The 24308-nt window shown below is 36.0% G+C and overlaps 5 protein-coding genes and 1 non-coding gene across 7 annotated transcripts; 2 read left to right on the plus strand and 4 right to left on the minus strand.

Annotated features, from left to right (window-relative positions):
* Positions 1-4244: 4244 nt before the first annotated feature.
* On the minus strand, positions 4245-6655 carry LOC103864287 (protein RADIALIS-like 2). Its single transcript, XM_009142050.3, has 2 exons — positions 5167-6655; positions 4245-4576 (listed from the first exon to the last, which is right to left on the minus strand). The coding sequence occupies exons 1-2, from the start codon at positions 5442-5444 to the stop codon at positions 4552-4554; spliced, it is 303 nt and encodes a 100-aa protein (XP_009140298.1). The 5' UTR covers positions 5445-6655; the 3' UTR covers positions 4245-4551.
* A 6415-nt stretch (positions 6656-13070) lies between these two features.
* On the minus strand, positions 13071-14152 carry LOC103864290 (glycine-rich RNA-binding protein GRP2A). Of its 2 annotated transcripts, XM_033289514.1 has the most exons (3): positions 13941-14152; positions 13400-13661; positions 13071-13369 (listed from the first exon to the last, which is right to left on the minus strand). In XM_033289514.1, the coding sequence occupies exons 1-3, from the start codon at positions 14052-14054 to the stop codon at positions 13269-13271; spliced, it is 477 nt and encodes a 158-aa protein (XP_033145405.1). In that variant the 5' UTR covers positions 14055-14152; the 3' UTR covers positions 13071-13268. The 2 variants fall into 2 exon arrangements, with proteins under 2 accessions (XP_033145405.1, XP_009140299.1); XM_009142051.3 differs by having other exon boundaries at positions 13071-13661.
* Positions 14153-14371: 219 nt separating this feature from the next.
* Positions 14372-18155, plus strand: LOC103864424 (putative F-box/kelch-repeat protein At2g29810). The gene is made up of 2 exons (XM_033289366.1): positions 14372-16471; positions 17080-18155. Exons 1-2 carry the CDS (start codon positions 15620-15622, stop codon positions 17320-17322), a joined length of 1095 nt encoding a protein of 364 aa, XP_033145257.1. The 5' UTR covers positions 14372-15619; the 3' UTR covers positions 17323-18155.
* Positions 18156-18584: 429 nt separating this feature from the next.
* LOC103864425 (putative F-box/kelch-repeat protein At2g29810) lies at positions 18585-20091 on the plus strand. The gene is made up of 2 exons (XM_009142175.3): positions 18585-19652; positions 19730-20091. The coding sequence occupies exon 1, from the start codon at positions 18654-18656 to the stop codon at positions 19623-19625; it is 972 nt and encodes a 323-aa protein (XP_009140423.1). The 5' UTR covers positions 18585-18653; the 3' UTR covers positions 19626-19652; positions 19730-20091.
* Positions 20092-20487: 396 nt separating this feature from the next.
* TRNAQ-CUG lies at positions 20488-20559 on the minus strand. The gene has a single exon. It is a non-coding gene; the product is annotated as a tRNA-Gln (tRNA).
* Positions 20560-20993: 434 nt separating this feature from the next.
* On the minus strand, positions 20994-24286 carry LOC103864291 (phenylalanine--tRNA ligase alpha subunit, cytoplasmic-like). The gene is made up of 18 exons (XM_009142052.3): positions 24115-24286; positions 23907-24032; positions 23744-23833; positions 23586-23642; positions 23445-23503; positions 23258-23353; positions 23096-23180; positions 22913-22950; positions 22799-22837; positions 22585-22661; positions 22396-22480; positions 22224-22320; positions 22021-22117; positions 21857-21928; positions 21712-21778; positions 21500-21625; positions 21355-21409; positions 20994-21279 (listed from the first exon to the last, which is right to left on the minus strand). Exons 1-18 carry the CDS (start codon positions 24259-24261, stop codon positions 21220-21222), a joined length of 1473 nt encoding a protein of 490 aa, XP_009140300.1. The 5' UTR covers positions 24262-24286; the 3' UTR covers positions 20994-21219.
* Between the last annotated feature and the right edge of the window lie 22 nt (positions 24287-24308).

A 24308-nucleotide genomic window follows, 5' to 3' on the forward strand; every position in this document is an offset into this window, starting at 1 on the left:
TAATCTAATCCAAAACTCGAAAATACGTAAAAAATTTATCCAATTATCCGAATTATATTTTTGAAAATCTAAAATTTTACTTGAAAACCAAAACTATACATGAAAACCCGAGTTCAAAACTATATGTAATACCAAAATTATATCGAAACACCTTATATTTAATATATATTAGAAGCTTCAGATATTTCAGATACCCATGAGGTCTCGGATTCGGTTCTATGTCGGATCAAAAATCCGCAATTTCTCACAACAAGATTCATTGGGGTAAATGACATTACATGTACCTGATCCGAACCGGTTTTTTCTAGTCGCTCGGATCACATGCCAAACTTTTGAGGAGAGATTTGGGAGTTAAGTTTGTAATTAGTTTATGTAATTTGACTAGATGGGCCTTCTCTGACAAGTATACTTCCGGAGCTTTCCATCTTTCTGCAACAACGTTTTCAACACTTGCGCCATCAATTTTACACAACCCAAAACTATTGGGCCTTCACAAGCCAATTCTCTCTACTGGGCCACGAAGAATTCTCTGGGGCCACTCATCTGATCTTCACTTAAATTGTCTACTAGAGTTTATACTTTCTATTGTGCCAACAAAAAAAAGTATATACTTTCTACGGATTTTTTTTGGTAAATAAAAAGGTATTTTTACCTTTTTGCCGGGAACCCAAACATTGTAAATAGTCTCTCCCACCATTACTTTCTACAAATTTGTAAACTCTTGCAACTATTTTAATCTAATGCACCAAATGTAAGCAAGAAAAAAACCGACTAGATGACGACGCGGATGTATGGGCAAATGGCGAGGATACTTTCGTGATTAGCTTCAAAACCTGTGATTTGGGATTAGATAACGAATCAAAATTTCAAGTAAACCAAGTGGGTTGGCAAAATTCAACTTTAGCTCTCTTCTAATTAGGGTCGACTGGTTAAAACGCAACGTTTGCGGTTGCGGAAGTTTGCGGTTGTGGATGCGGAAGTTTGCGGATACAGATGGCGGTTCCAAGCGTTATTAAGTGTTTTGTACGACTGGCACAATGTTTAAAAATTCTTGCGATTACGGGATATTTGTGACTGGTTGATTATGAGATATTGCAGCGGTTTAATAATAAATTATCAATATTAACATATTATAACATTATAAAAATATAAAACATACTATTGTGATATATATAATGATTACTTATGATACTCTTTGTGAATTTAATATAAAATGTGTATATATATATTTTATAATATTTCTATTTTAAAATTTTAAAATAATTTTAAAATAATTTTATATTTATTTATTTATATGCAACCGTAAACACTAGCTGAAACCAATTTTTGATTTTAAGAGGTTCAGAGGTGTTTAAAACGTTTTGTAGCGGTTTGTATGATTGGAACAACAAATTAACTGTGTGGTTATGCGGATTCGACAAAAACAAAAAACACACACACACATAAAGGATGTCAGGCATGGGAAATCTAGTTGTTCTCTGAATCAAGTAACTTACACCCGTGCCACAATGAGACATATAAAGCTTATCCCCGATGCATTAGTATTATTTGATAAGAAAATTATGTATAAGTTCCTATACTAATAAAAAAATTACTACAATATTATAAGATTTTTTTTTAAGAAATCAATGCAATGATCTCTTATATATAATCAGGTACAATTTGGACTGAACATAATGGACGTGGTCGGGTTACAGGTTTGAAAATGTGCCAGGTAAAACACCCCGGATTTGAAACCTACCACTTAGATAAACTGCACACATGTGGGAATATAAAGTATTTTTATGGTTTGTCACTTTGTCTTATGATCTTCGTGATTAGGTCTTGATTGGTAGAGCGTTAGCACTAGCAGTACCAGTATGCTATGGAAGGACTATGTTACATGAGCTATATGTTTTTGTTAAACTATTTAATAGGATAATTGATAGAACAGTATGAGTATACTATTTAAAATTATTATAAAAATTAGTATATAATATATAATATATTTATTTTTAATGAATATATTTTTAAGATATATTTATAAATATAGTAACATATAAAATGAAAAATATATATAATTAATTTATTTTATTTAATAATTTAAAAATTATGTTTATCAAAAAAATATTATTTTAAAATAAATATTATAATTAAAATATCTATTTAAAAATAATAATATTTCACATTTAAAATACTTTAAATTATATAAAATAAAATTATATGAATTAAATTTTATATTTTAAATGTGAAAAACTACTTTAAAAAATTATTATAAATTAATTTTAGAAATCAAACTTTTGTTTTCTGGATATAAAAACAATTCTATGATATTATTACCTAAAAATAAAACAAAAAGATAAATATATAAAAAAAATTGACTTTAGATAATGATTTCCTTAGGTAAAAAAAATCATCTACAACAAGATGAAAACAAAGCTAATCCTCCACAAATTATTAAAATTCAAGTAATAGTGATTTAATTGGAAATTTAACTGATTTTGTAAAAAAATAAAGCCAGAAATAAATTTGATTTTTATTATTTTGTTGCAGAACTATAAATAAATTAAATATTAAATAACTATATAGATTCTAATGTGGCTAAAGACATTTGTTGATTAGAAAAATATTATGGAACTGAAAAAAGCTTTGGAACAAAAATCTCCAGACGGTTGGTTGTTTCTAGATAAATTTAACAGGCTAATATGTTTGAGTCAAGGCTAATCTTCAAATATTTTAAGATGCAATACACAGAGAAAAGGATCACACACAAAATGTTACCAAGTTTCTAAAAAAAAAAAAAATTTCGTTAAACTATAAAAGATGAATAGTTATATTATTATGTACAAGATATTTACTAGGAGAGGCCTTTGAGAGGCAGTTGTATTACACGCGCGTCTCCCATCGTTCTCTTTACCCTAAAATCTCCGATTGAAAAGGGTGGAGCCACTGCGGATCTCCGGCGGCCTCGTCGGTGTTTGTAGTGGTCTCCCCCTCAACGGAATCAGCACAACGAGACGGAATATGCAAGATCTGGTGTTTCTAGAGGTGTTCTCGCTTCTCGCTGCGACTCGGGAGAATTTCTGAAGCGGAAATTCCTATGAAGCTCCACCGCTCTGGTGATTCGTCGGTGAATGGTTGGAGTCTACTGTTAGAGGACGACGGCGACCCACCGGAACCGCAAGTCAGTCATCGGGGTAGGGGCTTAATCTCCGATGGGAAGGTTTGGTTTGGCAGTGTCGGTGGATCTCACCTCTGTAGATGGCGGTTCTCTTAGGTCCTGAATCTCGCCGGCTCGTCTTCCTCCTTCCTCCGCCATGAAGAGTTGATGAACACACAATACATCGGACCTGTGAGACGGTGAAGCTGTCACGGTTAACGGCGGTTAGGGTTTTGGAGTTGGCTTCTGTATCGAGGTCGACGTTTATGGCCGCGGGACACTCCGAGGGTGGCTCTGTTGAAGGTAACGGGTACGGATCTGGCGGGCCGTTGACACCACCGCCGTGAGAAGTCACTGGAAACTGGATTATGGGGTCACGGTGTCTATCGGAGGAGGGAGTAGTCTTCCTCTGTCTTATTTCCCATAACCTAAGCTCCTCTCTGTTTTGCTTGAGCTGTGTATTAGTCGAGTCCAAATCACTTGTAACCTATGTATTGATGTTTCTCCGGTACACCGGAACTTGTAAGATTCCGATTGCCCTTCGGGGATGATTTATTAAATATATATATTAAAAAAAAAAAAAAAAAAAAAGATATTTACTATTAACGAATAGAACTGAAATTCAATTTTTGTAAAATATGCTAAAACATGAACAATTTTATTAAAATAGTTTAGTTTTAAATTGAGTAACGAAAATATCAACTATAAATATTTAATGTATATATAAATATATATATCAACTGTATTCTACAGAAAGCATAGAGTGGTAGCCTCGAGATACGATACGCACAAATCCGGTATTATCGTATTCGTACGGGGGCAAACATTCGTATACGTACGGTACGGTATGTCTGCATTGTGTAAGCCACACTTTTACAAGTATCAGATTTCCATTTTCCTGCCCAATTGTTTTTTTTTTTTGTAATCGACGTGAATTCTTCTTCATTTCGCATAATTGGCAATGGATCTTTCCATTAAGAAGGAAGAACCATTAGACACATACTGGGTTCGACTTTCGAGAGAACTTCTTCTTCTTGATATGCTTTCCATTTTTGGATTCTCCGTAAATAGTATTCATTACAAAAAAAGAACCATTTGATTCAGATTGGTTTATTGATTCCTTCTTGACGTGGGTTCTTCTTAATCCTTTGAATTATCCCTTACTCTATGATCAACATTTTTTGTAATTGATTCAGACAATTGGATTTTTTTCATTAAGAAGAACCCTAGAATATATTTGATTAATTAACTCGAGGGCTTTTTTTGTTTTACACCTCGACATACTAGTAGTAGATTGTAAGCTTGTGGGAAAGAGCAATACAAACATGCTTAAAGTTGACTAACACATCTTTCTGCGTGTTTCTTTTTTATTCTTGACCATCATCATACCATAGTTTATAGGTTCTGTTCTTTCACTGCAGCTTCATGCTTCTCATCCTGCCAAACAAACAAATTTTTTTAGACATTTAGCTTCTGAGTCTAGTTGATTTTGTTAGTTTTCATGTCAAAGAATCATCCTCCAATATAAGAGAAATATTGTAATTTATGGTAGAAATCTCCGGTTCTAAATCTTATTATCTTAAGCTCTGTTTGTGAATACAAAACATTTAGTATTAGATATTATTTTTGGATGTTTCTTGGGCAATATGTGGGAATCAGTTCATATAAGATACTAGCTAAAGCAACAAGGAATGATTCTAGGCATATTTAGTGCATGTGTGGGTGCTTTTAGTTTGGTTGTAACAAAGCCTGAGAAGAAAACACTTGGCAGATTTAGAGACTCATATTGCTTAGTATCAGAAGTCAGAGAATCTTTGTAAAGTAAAAAGCCTTATGCTGAAACAGACATGCCCTTTCCCTTTTAAGTTTGATTTGGTCTAATATATTGCCATCGCATAGGAATATAATTTGTCTATACAATTATCTTTAAAATGGAACATATAAGTAGCCTATTATGGATATAAACAAAGTGGATTACCTGTAATTATCACAAATTGTGTCTAATTAGATTGAAATAGAAATGGTACCTTTTTTCCTCATCACGCAGCCTGCCCTTAGTGCTGCCTCCATTAGTCTTGTAGTTAGGGAATGCCACGTGCCCATTCTCAATGCTTTCTATGTCACGTACGAGAAGCTCGTATTGTCTCTTAGCTTCATCTGGTGTTGTCCCACCAACAGCTCTAGCGACATTGTACCAACGGTCAGGGGAGTCCTGGTCATAGGTTGCTAGAGCACTCTCAAAGGCTTTGCTCTGCTTAACAGTCCATGCGCCAGATCCATAAGCAGACATTGAGTTTGATGCCATTGTGAAAATGAGTGTATATAAAGTTGATGTTTTCTTTGTAGTAGTAATAATATAATGAGGAAATGATGTGTGTACAGATGTCGAAGAGTTCTTGCTCTTTATAAAGAGATGTGTATGGAGGAGGGATCGAAGTGGGGTATAGTGCCAGTTGGCTAAGATATCTTTGCCAAAACAAAATTAACTTTAGGTCTTTGTCTCCATAGGAAACGCATAACTAATCTTGAAAAGAATATTGAGCAAAAATCGTGGAGATCAGCATCAAAGATCCCAAACTAATCACCCCCAAAGATTACATTTTAAAGTGATTATTTCCATCCACATTTGGCATATGATGCTCGGTAGAGAAATCTTTTCTATAAATGTTGTAATTAATACATTTACTTTTCTTTCCTAATGTGTTATAATGTTATCAATACTATTAAAGCAGAATATTTAATAGGATTATACCCTTAAATTGTTATGTTATTTACAAGTTATGTCATTGCCATATTTTTGCATAAAACAATTTATTAATTTCAACCATAAAATGAACCAATCGTTTTGCAGTATTTGCTACCCAATAGAATTTCAACATTTATTAATATTTCCTATATCACAAAATCATTTGAAAAATTAACCACCCCTAAATATTCTCCTCTATTAAATATCCCATATATTCTCTTTTCCTTATTTTGCATATAATGTAAGTTAAAAACTTACCTAGAACAAAAAAATCTTTTGAAAACAACATCAGATTCAACTTGGCCCATTAAGTTTGTTGTAATCCATGTTAGCAACAAACTCTAATTCATGACAAACTAATTAAATTATTTCCAATTTTATTAATCTTAATGTTTTTAGTTATATCATAGAAACTTTGGATTACCAAAAGCTTTTGAAATGTATATATAGTTTTTAACAACAAAAATGTATCACAATCCTTTATTAAATGTCATATCAAAATTCAAAACTTCACAATCTCATTTATGCCATAAATAAACTTTCTTTCATTTGCAAAAAGAAAAAGTCTATTGAAGGAAAGAACTTATAATTTACATTACTCGGTTCAATTCTTTTAAAAACCATTGTACTATAAAATTTACAAAGTTTGTTTTGTTGTAATGAAAACATATAATATGGAAAAAATTATAGTATAGACCTAAGAAAATTTTTGTCACAAATATAGATCTTAAAAATAAAAATGACCAAAATATGTTTTATCAAAAGAAGTAAATATATATTTATATCCCTAAGGTTAATTAATCTAAACATTAGGGTTTAGAGTTAAGGGGTAAAGTTTAGGGTTTAAGGTTTAGAGTTTAGGGTTTAGGGTTTAGAGTTGAAGAGTGGGGTTTTGGGGATATGACTTCAAATTTTTAAAATAAAAAAATTTAAAATTTTCAAAATAAAAAAATGTTATTTTGGTCATTTTAGTTTTTGAAGTCTATTTTTGTAACAAAAACTTAAAAATGTCTATCTGAAGAATTGCTCTATAATATGTCAACAAACTTTTTAATTAATCAACATAAACATTCATGCGTTTTTAAAGAGCTGATCAAAATCTAAAATCTAGTTATCTAGATTAAAAAGGAACAGTTTAGGTGATGAGTAGTTTGGAAAATTCTCTTACTGGAACATTCTGGTCTCTAAACACAGCACAAAGCTAACCGTACCGTAACAAAGGAATTCATAATTATTGGGTTAGGGAGAAGTCTCTTTTAACAGATGATTTTCGTTGACTATAAAGATTTCTTCTTATCGAAATCTTTGTAATTTGCACTAATCCACACGAAAAATATATGGAGCTTTTCATGTGTTTTCTTGAAAGAAAGTGGGGGCAGAGAGCTTTACCTCGGGATTCTGAGTCCTGAAAAAAACATATCAAGCTATCTAGCTGTATGGAACTTTTTTCCCGTACAATCTATAGGCATACTTGTGTGTTCTTTTGTTGTTCTTGTTGAATAAAAGGTCAACATTGTTTACCTACCTTTTATTTCCTTGGCCGGTTGGGTCCATTTTTTTAAGTTAGGTAACTGTGTTTTTCTTCTTGGTCTTATATTTTATCATTTATGTCGATTCTTGGTCGTTAACTTGGTGGATATTCAAATTGTTTTCTGTTCTTTGGTGTCTACTTATTGACTATGGGTATGGGGGGTAACCAAAGATTTACAGCTGTCTTGACCTTGCTCTGATTTAATAGTTTTCTTTAGGCTGTAAATGTTGTTGTTGGTGGTGAGATATATCCACATATCCACTATTATACAGTGGTTTGATACTTTGTTATCTTAGTATCAGCACTTTTGGTTGAAATGACCAATTAATCACTATGTTTGGAAGTATCCAAGTCTGGGATGGACAAATACATTAACGTCCTGAAACTAGGAAGTTAACGTAGACCAAACTGTTTCATTGCACAATAGGAATATAGATACTTGGCTAAAAACAACAAATTCGTAAATGGTGCACTTGTTTGTTGGATTTTAACTCAGAAAGTGAGAACTTTGTTTCAAGTTATGTTATGCTTTATAGATTTGAAGATTTTTCTTCTTTTTTTTTGCAACACAAGTTGTTCATAAATCATCCACTTGTCGTTTGATTTTAACTCAAAATATATAGTTGATATTGGTTTAAAGTCTCAAGATTTTCCTCTCTCGGAAACAGGTGGTATGGAAGATGGATGACCATACACATATCTTATCACTCCTGAATCAGGTTAGTTTTCAGAAGACCCCAAGTATTGTTTACATATTTTGTAAAGTAAAGCTAATAAGAACCCTACTTATTGGATCTTTCTTGTTTACAGAGTGTATCCACTGATTTGTCATGTTTAGTCAAAGTGGTGAAACGTAAGTTGACTTCCCTTATGATAGTTTACTTTGCTTTGCCAATATAATCCCTTATAAGATCTTTATTTCTGTGATCCAAACTATCCCACGTTTATATTATGCTTCAAGTTATTGTATGGATGTTTAGTTTCTAAGATGACATGGTTTGGTTTCAGGGTAGAGGCGAAACTTCTTGAGAAAGATAACTTTAAACTAGAGAAAGAATCTTAATAATAATGAGGCCTTTGTCACACAATATATTCCAGAGATAATAGTTTGCAAGTTGCCAATAAATTTTGCAAGTAGGCATAGCACTACTGATATTCTCATCGTCACTATTCTTCAAAACCGACCCTGGTTGGTTGTTTTGAGCAAGATGCTAGCATATTCTGATTCTTACTTTCTCACTCTGAATAATTACATCAGTAAAGATTTGATCAGGGTTTTATTCCATTGTTAACATCTTTTGATGTAAAAATTCTAGCCCCAGTGATCATTGCTGAGAATTTACCAGGAGGACCTTCTAAGGAATGTGTATGAAAAGGAAGGTAAAAGACAAGAATTCTTTTGGGCTACAAATTTCCTGTTGAAATTTGGAATCATTATCCACAAATCTATCCCAAAAAAAACAAGAAGTATTCTTATTCCTCTCCAAGTGGTTGCTCCTTTAGCAACTTGGAGAACCCGAACATGAAGTAATCACTTGGTTCCTCTATAATGGAAGTTTCTGTAGCTCATGTTCAAGATGTGTGTTCAAGTATCAGTACTGCACAAACTTGAGGAATTTATTTTCCAGCCTAGTGGTGAGATATTATTATCACCAAAGGAATGATCCCTTTACAAATTGGGATTCGGACAAACTTTACTCAAAAGAAGTTTATCACTAAGAATCTATATAGAGCAGTCCCGTTGAGGCACTAAACAGGCCATGGTAGCCGATAACAGTGGAGATATTTGCTTTACATGTTTTTGTCGTCTCTTGGGAATCTTTGAATAAAAGAACTTAGAATCTCCATGCTCAGAGGCTTTAAATTGGTTTAACGAGAGAATATCTAAGCCCGGACGAATGTGCTAATATTTGCTTTTGAACAACTGATGCTTGTGTTACCAAAAAAAAAAAAGAGAACAACTGATGCTAATCTTCTACCCATCTGAGACAGAGCAAGTGGAAGCATGCATTAGTAGCAGCAGAGAACTGTGTTCATATGTGTTGGTTTTGGTGATTTTTTTTCAGCAGAGAATTGTTGTTTTTGTTTTATTGCATAAAAATTAGAAGCAATGCAGTACATAACTGTTAATACTTTGATTATGTTGCTGAGCTATAATCATACCTTTGTTCTCTGTTGTTTTTTTTTATTTGCAGCAAAGACATGGTTTCTACTAAGCCAAGACCACAAAGAAAAAATGGACTTCTTATTAGTTTGGTTCACATAGCCCATCGTTGGAGACATAATCTATTTTATTAATTTAAGCTCCTATTTGTATCTACTAATAAAAAATTGTCATTCAAATTTTAAATATATAAAAAAAATCTAATAAAACATGAGTATTTAGTGCATTATATATTTGTAATATAATTTTTTGACACTCTCAAACGACATACTCTCAAAAGAATCTAAACAATAAAATAGAACGATATTACTAAAATTTATAAATGAATGTGTATATTATATTCCCACCAATATACTTTTTATTAAATATATTTTATTACTACTGCATGATAATTAGACTTAAGTAATACACTATAAATATGATTTTCCTATACAAGATTGTTATATAATTACAAATATATAATACCAAATATTAATTAACATAGATAATTAACTAAACATCTTAACCAATAGATCAGTGAACCACACTATTTTTACTTAACTAATTTTAAAAATGTAACAAAAGAGAGAGAAACATAATCCACGTTTTAGTTGAGATTTAAAACCAAAACCGGTCCAAAATAGTTCATTTTTTGGTTATAGGCTATTTATCTAATAGGTATTATTATTAAAAAAAATTGTGGGTATCGGTTCTGTTTTGGTTACCAATTAAATCAGATCCATGATGTTTATGAAACATGGAATTGAACATCATAGGAATTCGAACTCATCAAAAGACAAATAGATACCACATAAACATTGAACAATTTCAGCTTATTTGTAGTTACACATTATTAATATATATGTATCAAAATAAAAATATATATTATTTAGATATTAAATGGTTCTAAAAACTCTATAACTGAACTAAAGGGTGGACACAATTCCTTGCTGCTTGTTCCGTATTCGCTACTTGGTCCGTACTCGGCCGCAAAATTGAGTATCCGTCTTGTCCAAGAAGAGTATCAAGTCCTTCTGTTTCAATTATTTGCAAGTACAGACAAGTATCAGATATTAAAATAAAAAATGCTATTTAGCGTTGTTGGTTTGTTACCCGTTTATACTCTTCAACAAAAACTCTAAATTATGGTAGAATAACTCAATTATACGATAAAGTATTGTATACATAATGTTATTGGATGAACAGAGCCGTGCTTATAACCTATTGAAAAAGACATTTGTCTAGGATTCCCAAATTTTATAAAAATTTTAGGGTCCCTAATTACAAAAAAATTTCTTTTACATGGTAGTTAATTTATTCTCTTAGTTAGATTTTTATTATTATTTGATTCTAAATTTGACTTCTGTTTAAAATAACTAATTTGTGATCAATTTTACTATATTTTGTAGAACTATAAAGATTCTACTTCAAATTAACTGCAAATATTTGATCCACATTTATCTTCTTTGTATATATTATGAGTTAAATTTATTTTATATATTTATAGAATTTGATTAAAATTTTATAATATTTTGAATATATAGTTTATTGTATTTAATTTAAACGCTAATATTTAGCTTTTTAACAGCGACCAACATTTCAATCCAACACGCTAAGAATATAGAGTTTGGTTTTTAGTTTATAAAAATCTGGTGCATAAAATTTAGAAAATGTTTAGGTAATAAATCAAAACTTTTTAGTGTTATATATATATATATATATGTTTTAAAAAAAATCAAAATTTTATATAATTCAAATTTAAATAGAAATATTTTCAAAAAAAATATCATGTAAATTTTTTTTAACTCGCCTTAGGCCTTCAAAAACCTTCGCACGGCACTTTGGATGAAAACCTTTCTCTATTTCTTTTTAATGTTTTCATACGTCGAATTAAAACATATGAGAAGCAATAAAAGATTCTTCACAAAATAAGAGAATTGTTTAGTTTGAAATTCTAACTAACTAGACTTTTTCGAACTCATGTACAAATTGAAGTAGCTAAAATATATAAATAGTTATCAAATAATTTACAATTTCTCAAATAAATAGTTCACAAATAATTAGTAAGTATTTCGAAAAAAAAAGTAGTGAGACTAGTTTGTAAGTATGCCAATTTCATCAGGTATTTAAAATTGGAATTACTTGTTTTTTAACAAACCAAATACAAGTCCAAATTTCAATTACTAAGTATACTAAAAATGACATGTAGACCTGTGCACACACATGGCCGGTTCCGGGCCCGGGCCCAAGCTCATAGCTCCCGTATAATAAATCGTTTCAATTTTTTTTATAAATCTATATTTTTATACAAAAAATAAAATTTATAATAAATAAAATTAAAAAGAGCCAAAAATATGATATATATATATATATATATATATTTATTTCCATCATAAAATATACAAAATATTACTGATTAAATTTTAAAAATATTTTAAATATTATAATTTATATGAATATAAATTATAAAGAATAAAAAAAATTTGATCCAGCGCTCATAATAGTGTTAAGCGGGGGCCACGTGCACACCCCGTATTGCCAGTAGAAACCGACCGTATCCAAACCTAAACATTATACGACGGGTACAAAATCACTATATTTGATTTCTTCGAAGACAAACGGTTTTATTTGGGATGTATACCCGAACCCAATCTTTGTTAATGATGAAGAACACCTTTGCGGCTAAAAATGAGAATTTAATCTGATATAACAAATCAATGTGCACTGTGAACCCGTGGTAAAACACTGGATTTTGTAATCTTATGCATGGGCCATGTTCTTCGACATGTGAGTAGCCCAAACCTATAGCTCTTGGACACAATACAATTTTCCCAGAAATTACATCAAGACTAGTACATTTGTTTTTAGTCTTGTTCTTCTCGAGATTAGAGCTTTTTGTAAAAGAAAACTGAATTCATTCATTATAGGATTCAAGGGGATATACATGGTGGAATACGTTGGTAGGAAACATAGTATGGTGAATTATGTGTCAATAATACTGGGAAGTAACACATCATCTAAAGTATGGGTGTAGAAAAGAGCTTAGCTAAGCCGCCCTACATTAAATTATAAGGCCCACAGCAGTTGTAGAGTATAGGGCCCAAAAGAATAGAAATGCTTTATTTCACTCATATTAAGTATTGGACCTATCGGTTGATCACTTTTTGTTTTCTGTAGTGTTGATCTCTTTGTCTATGTGTATTAGCTGACCAAAAGAGAAATCTTAGCTTGTAAATTATACGACTTTGAAACATTCTTTGGTTTAAAAAGAAACATTTGTTATTTAACTTGGGTTCCTTCTTACGAGTGGTCGGTTGGTAACCTTGGTAGTGCAGATATTTACATTCTGTTCAAGTTTCATTTCTATCAGGAACTTCAGCATAACATTATTGGGGAACAAAAATTAAAATGTCTATAGTGGAACGAATGAGCGGCTCTAAATGCGTTGTACTAGCTGCGAGAAAAGTGCGTATAATAGAGTGATTGAGCGTTTCGACAAGTATGGTTCAGATATTAAGCATGACTTGCGACAACCAAAAAAGAGAGAAAAATGATTTAACATTGCGTTTCCAGATATTAGATACCTAATCACGAACTGTTACAATCCAAAATAGCACAAACCAGAACCAGACAGCAGAACCAAACATCATCATAACACAGAGAAACATAAACCCGACCCAGAAACGAAACGGTCTCAAACCTAATCTAATTACCAACCACCACCACCGCCTCCTCCGTAACCTCCACCATCACCACCTCCGTAACCCCCACCCTCACGTCTACCACCTCCACCGTATCCTCCGCCACCACCTCCTCTCGAGTAGCCACCTCCACCGCCACCACTGTATCCACCCTCGCGTCTTCCACCTCCGTAACCACCACCACCTCCGTATCCTCCACCTCCACCGCGGTATCCACCGCCGCCACCACGGCCACCTCCACCGCCGCCGCTTCCACGGGACTGAGCCTCGTTCACAGTGATGCTGCGACCATCGAGATCCTGTCCGTTCATCCCTTCGATGGCATCCTTCATGGATTGCTCATCCTTGAAAGTGACGAACCCAAACCCCCTTGATCTTCCAGTCTCACGATCGTTAATGATCTGTTCACCAAAATCATAACCAAATCAGCAATCAAACCCAACACATAAGAACAAAAGCAATCACAAAAAAAAAAAAAATTCAAAAATCAATATAAAACCGAACGATCTCCAGGCTCATAGTAGCGGGAAGATGAACGTACCGATTAAGAGGAAAAGCAAGTAACAGTAACAAAGAACATAGTAACAGTAATTTCGAATCAAGTAACAGAGAAACACAGATCGGAACAGATCCGTCGAGGATCAGATCACCGGGGAGTCTGATCTCTGCGTGTAACGGACCTTGGAATCAACAAGTTCGCCGAACTTAGAGAAGGCGGTCTCGAGAGATCTCTCGTCGGTGGCCCATGCAAGACCTCCAACGAAGCACCGGTACTCAACATCAGGGGACGCCATTGAGATAAAAAGGTTTACAGTGAAGAGAGGATGTGTGATGAAATGGAGGAGACGAAGACTCTATTTATAATGTGAGCTGTGATATTTTAACCCAAGGTTAAGATATTTTCTAGGGTTGGGTCGGGTTTAGAGAGACATCGGTTAACTATGGTTAAGGAATGGGAGTTGTTGGGGACACATCACGTGACACTTTTTTTGTTTGATGCGCAGATTGGACAGAGAGAGAAAGATATTTTGGTTCACTTGTCTCGAGAAAAATATCCCACTGAGAGAAAAATATCTTGTTGTTCGAAATGACATATTTACCCCCTTAACGTTCATATTGTAGCAGATTGTTTTCGGCTACACAACTACAACCGCGCTATAATTGGGCCGAACCATAGCCCAGAATTAATTATTAGATCGTAAAAATGCAAAAAAAAATGTTCACAATGGAATTACGGACCGGAAACTCAACCTTAGACCAACTCTGGCCATATCAACAACGTTATCTGTATTATTTTTTGCTAAATTATAAATATCATTAAACATAATGAAAATTCGGTTACAATACAGTTGAAACCAATATCTACTTCTCAGCTTATCAGGATTTTGAGGGCTGCAAAAGGTTAAAAAAAACCCACTAGAACCTAGGGGATTAAATCCAAGCTTTCCGACACTGGTGCTTGAAGTTAATAAACATTAAAAGACAAAAGACAGCAAGCTAAGCTCCCAATCCTAAGTGCTTCTTGTTCTGGAGAACTAATCAGAAAGCAAGAAAATAGCATGAAGGCAAGTTCAATCGAACACTCACCGAAATGGCTCCAAGCAGGCATCGACGGAACGTCAGGCACACACTCTGGAGCTCCACTGGAGGAGGACGTCGACAAAACCCAAGCTATCGCAGCAGACGACAAAAATATTGGCCCGTATCAACTCCGCTGAAAGTGAAGAACAAGTTACGGTCAAGCGTAGTCGGTCATTTCAGCTTCTCATCCGGCTACGCGACACATAAGATGCGGTGGAGACAACAAGGTCATTTTAACGTTATCTATATTATCTCAAACCTTTATGTATTTTATTTCATGTATGACGGTGAAAGTGATTCTACGGACTATAGATGATGAGTTCTGATGCTGACTTTCGCTCTAGCATCAAGGCTTAGTTAGACTTTCATGAACTTGCAGGTAAATGATCTGAGAGCCAAGTTGGAAGCAGAATTGCTAAGAAGCTTTAACTAATAACTAGCAGACATGTTTTGGGGTTTTTATCTGTGTATCTGCAATAACATTCTCTTTTACTCTATAATCAAAATGAAATCTTGGTTAAGCGATAAATCAACACAAACCGGTGGGGTTTTGATTTTATGCCTACCCATTATCCAAACATACGAAATGTGGACAAACTTGTTTTACTAATGAAATTTTAGCCGATTAATCAAATGTTTCATATACTTAATACAAATTATATGATGAAAATGAATTCTTGGTTTAGAGATGAAAAGACCCAAACCGGTGGTTTGATGGTTTTCCTTATAAAAAACAAGTTCAAAAACATAATTACGCTCGCTCTCTTTCACAAAGACGATGGCTCAAATGCCAGGAGGTGATCGAAACAAGAAACGGCAAGAAGAAGAAGAAGAAGTAAAGAAAAGCTTCGTCCATCTTCCATACGACCTCACCGAGCATTGCCTCGCAATCACCGCGAGACGTCATTACCCGAATCTCTCTCTCGCCTCCAAATCCTTCCGCCGTATCCTCCGTTCCCCGGAGCTCTACCAAAGACGCTCCACCCTCGGCGTCACCGAACCCGTTCTCTACGCCTCCGTCGGATTCCCTCCCTCCGAAACCCCGAGCTGGCACACTCTCCACCGCGACCACTTTTCTTTACGCCTCCGCAAGATCGCATCACTCCCTTCCCGCCTCCTGACCGCCGTCGCCACGGTCGGAACGGAGATGTACGTTCTCGGCGGAAGCGTCGGCGGGAACCCCACGTCGGACGTGAACCTCATCGACTGCAGATTCCACACGAGCCGCTCGCTCCCGAGAATGAAAAGGGCTCGCAGCCGGGCGGTGGCCGGAGCCATCGACGGGAAGGTGTACGTCATCGGAGGTTGCAGGAAGAAGTCTGATGATTGGGTCGAAGTCTTTGACGTAAAGACTCAAGCTTGGCGCGATATACCAGCTGTCTTGCCACGTGCTCATTGGGAAGGACAGTTCGTGGCATGTGCCGTGATGGACGGCAAGATTTTCGTTTTGGACCCGAGTGCTAGTCCTGGGCATATTATCCGAAACCCGAAAACCAAACCGGAACCGAACCGAAAAAACCGGGACCGAAACCGGACCGAAAATTACAAAAACCCGAACGGTTCCTATATTTCTAAATCCGAAAAACCGAAACCGAACCGGGACCGAACCGAGAACCGAACGGGTACCCGAATATTTTGAATATATTGAATTTTTTATTATTTTAAATTTTAATATATATAAAATATAATTTATAAATAAAAAAATATCTAAAAAAATCCGAACTACCCGAATAACCCGAATATATTTTCGGTTTTTTCCGGGTTTAGCTCAGGTTTTTGGGGTTTTTTTCGGTTTTTGGGTTTTAAACCCGAACCAAACCCGAATTATTTGTGATACGGTTCTATTTCGGGTTTTATAAAAAAATAGAAACCCGACCCGAACCCGACATTATCCGAACCGAACCGATCCGAAAAATATCCGGTTCCTAAACGGTTCCTAAACATCCCAATCCGAATAACCTGAAAACCGAATAAACCGAACCGACCCGAACCGAAAACCCGAATGCGCAGCACTACCGAGTGCTACTTGTTTGGTTTTCGATCCCAGTGTAGGTGCTTTGGTGGAGTGGGACGATGGAGGCGAGCTTATGAGTCTGTGGCAAGCGTCGTCGTGTGTGGTTGATGATAAGTTGTATACAATTGATACTGGGCGTTCTCTCAAGTATCCGATCGTTGTGTATGATCCCAAGGCAAAGGTGAAGAGGTGGAAACCAGTTTATGGTGTAAATTTGAGGAGAGATTTGCTTCCTTTTTGATTCTTGGTATGACTCCAAAATGGCGAATCTTGGTGGGAAGTTGTTGATTCTGGTTGGTAATAGCCCCTGGCCTCTTTTTCATTACGGGAGACAAGACGTGTGGTGCGTAGAGATTGCTTTGGAAAGACACGGAGATGATATTTGGGGGCATGTTGAATCAACTATGCTGGTGCTTACATCACATAACTGGCCTTCCATTGAACTTTCTCGAACTCTTACAATATGATGATGCTCTTGAGATGGGGTTTCTTGCAGGTACGTAACTATGGTAAATTCTGAGCTTGCAGATGAAGGATTATTAGTTCAAGTCTCAAGGCTTAGTTATGTTTTCATTAACTTTGCAGGTGAAGGAACTTTTTTTTATTGCATCTACTGTTTTAGCAGCTTCTTAATATGAGAGAATATATGAAACAAGCAGCTCTTATCTGACACCTCAAGAGTAATTCTTCCTTCTTAAAACTCTGTGCATAGTGTGAATACTCTTTACAGATTTGGCCTTGAGTAACCATTGTTGTAGCTGCCTCTTGTACATATATACTTCCCAAAAACTTGTTGAAATGCATCTATGGTTTGCTATGTTTTAAATTATTTTTGTTTGCTTTTAGATATAATTCATCTGCGAGTAATCACCATCATACATGCAAAAAACATCCCACGTGCTTCTACTAAATGCGTAATATGAAATCTTGGTTTAGAAAAAAAAACAGAGCAAATGGTTTAATATTTTAAAATATTATAATTTTATTTAATTTATACCTAAAATAACATAATAACCGTTAAGGTTCTCAGTCATGATTTGGTTCAAAAGCCAAATATATGTTTGTTATGAAACTAAAAATTTTCTACCCCTTTTTTCTTATACGAAAGCCACAAAAACAAATAAATAATCAAATATATTTATCAACCAATCAAACTAAATAACAAACCTCAGATATCCAGTTATGTCATATTAGTTATTTTAAAATCATAATATTTGATATTCAAGTTTGAAGCAGAGTAGCTAAGAGCAACATTATCGGACAGAAGTCCTTAGAATCTTTTTTTTTTCTTTTTTAGTTTTTTTTTATGTTAACCAATCGCGGACCACTACGTGTCGTGGGGCCCGCAAACAGTGCAGAGGACGCAGCAAGGACGTTCTTTATTCAACGACTTCTCTCCTTTGTCCCTTCTTGGTTTTGCCAAATTGTGGTCCCCCCTCCCCTAAGGACACCAACAAGGACGACCAATAATGTTGGTATAAGAAGCTGTAACTGATAAGTTTATAACTCTTGCAGAATTAGCTATGTTTTTTTGTGTTTTTTGTGTATGTACGTACCACTAACATTCTATTTTACTATATGATCAAAATGAAATATCGGTTTAGAGATGAATCAACACAAACCGGTTTGTTTTGACGTTTTGATTTCAAAACAAATCTTGGTTTAGAGATGAAAGCTTGTTGGCTTCCTTATAAATACACAAGGAGCGAAGCCAAGCTAAGCGATCAGCAACTTTTTTCTTCAAAAACCAAAGCTTTCTGTTATCTCATTCGCTTCAGCTGACTGACTTGACAAGACGATGGCTCAAATTCCCGGCGGCGGCGATGCAAACAAGAAACCGCAAGAAGAACCAGTTCTCTACGCCTCCATCGGGTTCCCTCCTTCCGAAAGCCCGAGCTGGTACACTCTCCACCGAGACAACGTTTCTTTAACCTTGCGCAAGATCCAAGAACCATTACCTTCGAGGCTCCTGAGCGCCGTCGTCACAATCGGAACAGAGATGTACGTACTCGGTGGAAGCGTCGGAGGAAACGCCACGTCGGACGTGACTCTCATAGACTGCAGACTCCGGACGTCTCAGCCCCTCCCGAGCATGAGAAGGGCTCGCAGACACGCGGTGGCCGGAGCCATCGACGGGAAGATATACGTTATCGGAGGGTGCAGGAAGAAGTCTTATGACTGGGTCGAAGTCCTTGACGTCAAGACTCGGAGCTGGCGTGCTGTCCCTGGCGTCTTGCCTCACGCTCACTGGGAAGGACAGTTCGTGACATGCGCCGTGATGGACGACAAGATCTTCGTTCTGGACCCGAGTGCTACTTGTTTGGTTTTCGATCCCAGTGTAGGCGCTTTGGTCGAATGGGACGATGGAGTTGAGATGAGGAGTTTGTGGCAAGCGTCGTCTTGTGTGGTCGATGATATGTTGTATACCGTTGATCCTGGGTGTTCTCTTAAGCATCCGATAGTTGTGTATGATCCTAAGGCAGAGGATAGGAGGTGGAGACCAGTGTATGGTGTAGATTTGAAGAAAGATTTGCCTCCTTTTGATTCTTGGTATGACTCCAAAATGGCGAATCATGGTGGGAAGTTGGTGGTTCTGCTCGGTAGTAACCCCTGGCCTTGTTTTCATCACGGGAGACAAGACGTGTGGTGCGTAGAGATCGCTTTGGAAAGACAGGGAGATGATATCTCGGGGCATGTCGAGTCAACCACGCTGGTGCTTAAATCACGGAAGTGGCCTTCCATTGAGCTTTCTCGATCTGTTACTCTTTGATGATGCTTGAGATGTGGTTTCTTGCAGGTACGTGTCTCTGTGATAAGTAAAAGGCGTTGTCTTTTTAAGTCTCAAGGCTTAGTTTTGTTTTCATGAACTTGCAGGTGAAGGATCTTTTATTGCATCTACTGTTTAAGCAGTTTGTTGATATGATGAGAGCAAAATAAATATGAAGCAAAGTGTCTGTCGTCTGACACCTCAAGAGTAACTCATCCTTCTTAACCTTTGTGGCATTAGTGTGGATATTCTTTACAGATTTCGCCTTGAGTAGATTTCCTTTTGGTTTAAAACGGATAAGACCATTCTTTTTAGCTGCCTTTTGTAAATAGATACTTCTTGTTGAAACGCATCTTTGGTTATCTGTGTGTTTACATATATAATAACTCCTCTGCGAGTAATCACAATTAGACAATTTCAAGTAGCACACTGTTTACAAATGCTATACTATTCTTATGGAAGATTTCTTCAGCTGCATGGTAGGCCTAGGCCATTCTTTTATTGCGTCACTGTAACATTCTTACGAAACTTATTTGTTGAAATGCATCTTTTTTTAAGCTTATAATTCATCTCCAAGTAACCACAATTAGATATAATGCACCTATTGAGGTTGTTGATGTATTGCAAGAGGATGTTGTTGGATCTCCCCGGCCACGACTAACTCATGCGTAGACTGAATTTTAAGTTTGAATAAATATTGGGATTCCTACCAAAAAAACAAAAACCAGTCTGCTTCTACTAGACGAGCAAAATGAAATCTTGTTTTGGAGAATAAAGAAAACAAAACCAGTTTAGACATCCTTAAGTTGGACCCAAATAAGATAAATTAGGATTTGAAACAAGGCCCGCCAGAAAGCAAAAATATAGGTCCCACCGAGAATTGAACTCGGGTTACTAGATTCAGAGTCTAATGTCCTAACCGCTAGACCATGGGACCATTTGTGTTGTAAATTAAGAATACTACTTTCTATCTTCCTGTTGCTCTGTTTGTCTCTTTAAGCTTTAGATTCTCTTGTACTTGTTTTAAGGTTAGATTTTTCCAGGACATGGGTATTCTTTATGCGGGCAATTGGAAACATGTTAGTCAACTTTCCGTCTTTACTAACCAATAGCCTCTACAAGAAAATCCGACAAGTGGTTAAAAGGCCTGAAGTGGTTAAAATCCGACAAGTACACACCATTATGGTTGACAACAGAGTTAACTACTGATGAAGAATCTGAGAGGAGAGTGAGAGACAAAGGGGAGGGAAGAGATAAATTCGAAGATGGTCTTTGACTCTTGAGGATTGGATTCTGAAGGGTGAGACCATCTTTGATGAGGAGGTTACTTTCTCCGACTACTACTCTGAGAATAATAGATAGTTCGTAAAATGAAAGCTGTACACTAAACATATAATTATTAACTTATCGAATGTGCGAATCAGTCTTACAATGTTAAAACGAAAATATATTCATTCTTTAATTGTCTTATAAAAACAAGTTGAATTCCTGTAAAAGCAGGCTTGGACAGCAGCTTGGACAAACAGAGCAGATAGGCTTGGACGAAAATATTTATTCTTTAATTGTTCTGTACAAGCACCTAGGCATGTATCCAAAGTCAAGATGATTCGATTCCAATGCGACAGAGGGGATTCTCTTTAACTTTTTTAAGATCCACCTGTGTATACCAATAACACATGAGAATTATTATTAATTTTCTTCAGATATATTTGTATTAAGTAAGATCTGGTACCTTGTGTCCAAACAGCTCGCGGATGTTGTCACATTCGTATAAGATCATTGTTGGTCTGTTTAATGAAAGCAAAACCAGAAAAGAATCAGTAACTTTCTGTGAAAAAGAAAAAACATGTCAATGAATGTCTAGCTTTCTATTGTACCTTTCAAGAGAGAGACCCCATGCAATGACTCGAACATCCTCTGGAAGACCCATTGGTCGTAGCATTTCGGGTCTGAACATGCCAGAGTTTCCAATCTCTACCCATTTCTCTAGTCCTGCATGGTAGCTGGTAAAAAGCAGAAGACACATTATCTTCAATGTCTGTTTCTTTTATTAGGGCCTTTTTAGAGATGATGGTTTGTTTGAATGTACCTGAAAATCTCCATGCTTGGTTCAGTGTATGGGTTGTATGCAGGCTTGAAACGCAGCTCGGACATCCCTGTAAAAGCACAATCGCATAAGCCTTTTTTCTCGTAAGTGACTCTGAAGCATCAAAATAAAGAACAAAGAAACTGACCTAACCGAGAGAAGAATTCTTGTAATACACCAATGAGATCACCCAGTGTAAGACCACGATCACAGACCACACCTGAGCGAAAGTGACAGAAACTTTTAAATAGGAAAGTTCTAATGATTCTGACTACGAAAATGTTAAAAAAACTCATTAGCCAGTGCAATTACCTTCAATCTGATGGAACTCTGCGAGATGGGTTTTGTCAACAGCCTCGTTTCTGAAGACACGGTCTATAGAATAGTACTTCTTCGGAGTGAACGGTCCCTACAAAAAAATAAGCAGCGATCAAATGAGTACATAAACAATGTTGCACAGCTTGTAAACGCTTCACGTTCACTAAAAATTGAAGAGAGGAAAAAACTAGTCAGACCTTTGCGAGTTCATAAAGCATCCTAGACGACACCGCCGTTGTGTGGGTACGGAGAAGATTTTTGTTTGCTTCCTCTCTTTTCCATTCACAATTATACCTGGAAATGGGAGATTAAATTTTGAGTTAACTACTTACTATCAGAGGCTAGTAAGCATCGAAAACAAGTTGTTACCCTCGCGATCCGAATCCCCCAGACTCATGGACTTGTTTCACCCTTGCAACATAATCTTCTGTCAATTCCCTTGTTGTCGAAGGAGCTACAATCAAATATTCACATATTACCATTAAGAGTTAAAATCAGATATTCACAGTATTTATTTCCAGAGACAAATTAAGTGACTTGAGGATTCAAGCATTGAACCTTTCAGAAAGAAGGTGTCATGAGAGTCACGAGCAGGGTGCTGCTGCGGCTGGAACAGTGCATCAAAATTCCAGAAGCTACAGGGCAGAGGAAAAAAAAAAGGGTTGAAGAGAAATAGAGAATTCACTCCGTCTCACAAAAAGCTTAAGATATCCAAAAGGCTGATAGTTGCATGAGGTGCTTTCATAGAGAGTAAAAAGAGAGATTTAGATACCTGCTCTCAACAAAGTTGTTTGTTGGCATCTCTTCAAACCTGTGGCCACAAATCATTATTCCCCGGTAGCAGAAAACAATTGGAGAAATACTAGTAACGTGGTAAAAGTCTTACCCCATCTGATAAAATATGTCTTTGAACTGCTTCCGCACCTGAAACGAACAAGAATAAGAAAATTAATAGGCTGCAAGAAAAAAGGTAACCATCATGTAAAATTTATTTCCTTGTGATTTATATAAAACAGACACCGAGCTTCAAGTAAAGACATCCAACAGCTCGGTTTTTACATTTGAGTACCTTTAGAAGTGGGTGGAGATGCCCAGAATCAACAGGCTGTCCCTTAGCATTGACGTTATACTCCTTGAAATCTAACTCTTGCCAGCTGCATGATTTCTTTTCTTATTCGCACTAAACCAACAATATAATTAACAAGTAGAAAACAAAAGGAGCGGTACATACTTTTGTAGATTTTCTCGAGTCAAATCAGTGGCCAAACTCCTCCTTTCGGGAGCATAGTTGGCACCTTTCTTTACTTCAGAATAGCCACTCCATTTCCTGAGAAGAACGCACGGAGGGGAGCGTTAAATAATGTCTCACTAACGAAAACAATTTAAAAAAAAAATGAAAAGCGCTGTTAGTTAGTTACTCAGTCAATATGATGAGTTTCCTGTATTTGAGAGATTTGAGACTTTCTTGGTCAAGTTCCTGAATGTGAGAAAAACCAACTTAGTCACCATAAATTAAACAAATCTTGTTTAGAGTTCTAAATAATAGTTCTGAAACAAACCAGTCCTTGCTGTATTTGTAAAAGCATCTCCTTCACTTTATCTTCAACATGTTGAACCTAGAAAAAGATGGATTTGCTCAGAGCTTATGATAAAGTTAACATAATCACTTCCTAACGAAATTCAATACTATACTATAAAGATTAAGAAGTCAAATCACCGTTCTAGAGACTTGCTGTCCCATAGCAACCCACTTTTTCTTTGGAGCTTGTTTACTTCCAACATCGAATACAAAAGGATCTAGCATTCTCTACAAACAAACACAACAAGTTTTACACACTGAAGCTAAAACAAATAAGAAGAAGCATGAATTGCAACCGTACCTGTAGATCATCCATGGATATGGTACCTTCCTCAGGAACAGCCGAGAAAAAGTGAAACTCCGGCGACCCTTCCGCCGCATATTTCTTCCCTTCATCAGTCAAACCGTAAAATTCCCGTTTAAGCACCTGCACACACATCACCAACCATTAGCGACAATGCTTAAATCACTAAATCCTCACCCTGTAGGGAGTGAACTGGTGGTGGTACCTTAGCTTCGATGTAGCGAAAAGCCTGTAAGCTCTTGATGACGTTTTTGACTTCTTCGTGATCAAGGTTGTGCTCCGCCGCGAAGTAACCTGAATGTGCGATTTCATCGTTGTTCTGCAGGAACCCTAGAATCGCCTCCTCCGCCATTCTTGCTCACAAAGAAAACTATTTTTTTCCCGTCAATACTCGTTTAT

The sequence above is a fragment of the Brassica rapa genome, chromosome A04 (genome assembly GCF_000309985.2).
Source record: "Brassica rapa cultivar Chiifu-401-42 chromosome A04, CAAS_Brap_v3.01, whole genome shotgun sequence".
In the NCBI taxonomy this organism is placed as follows: Eukaryota; Viridiplantae; Streptophyta; class Magnoliopsida; order Brassicales; family Brassicaceae; genus Brassica; species Brassica rapa.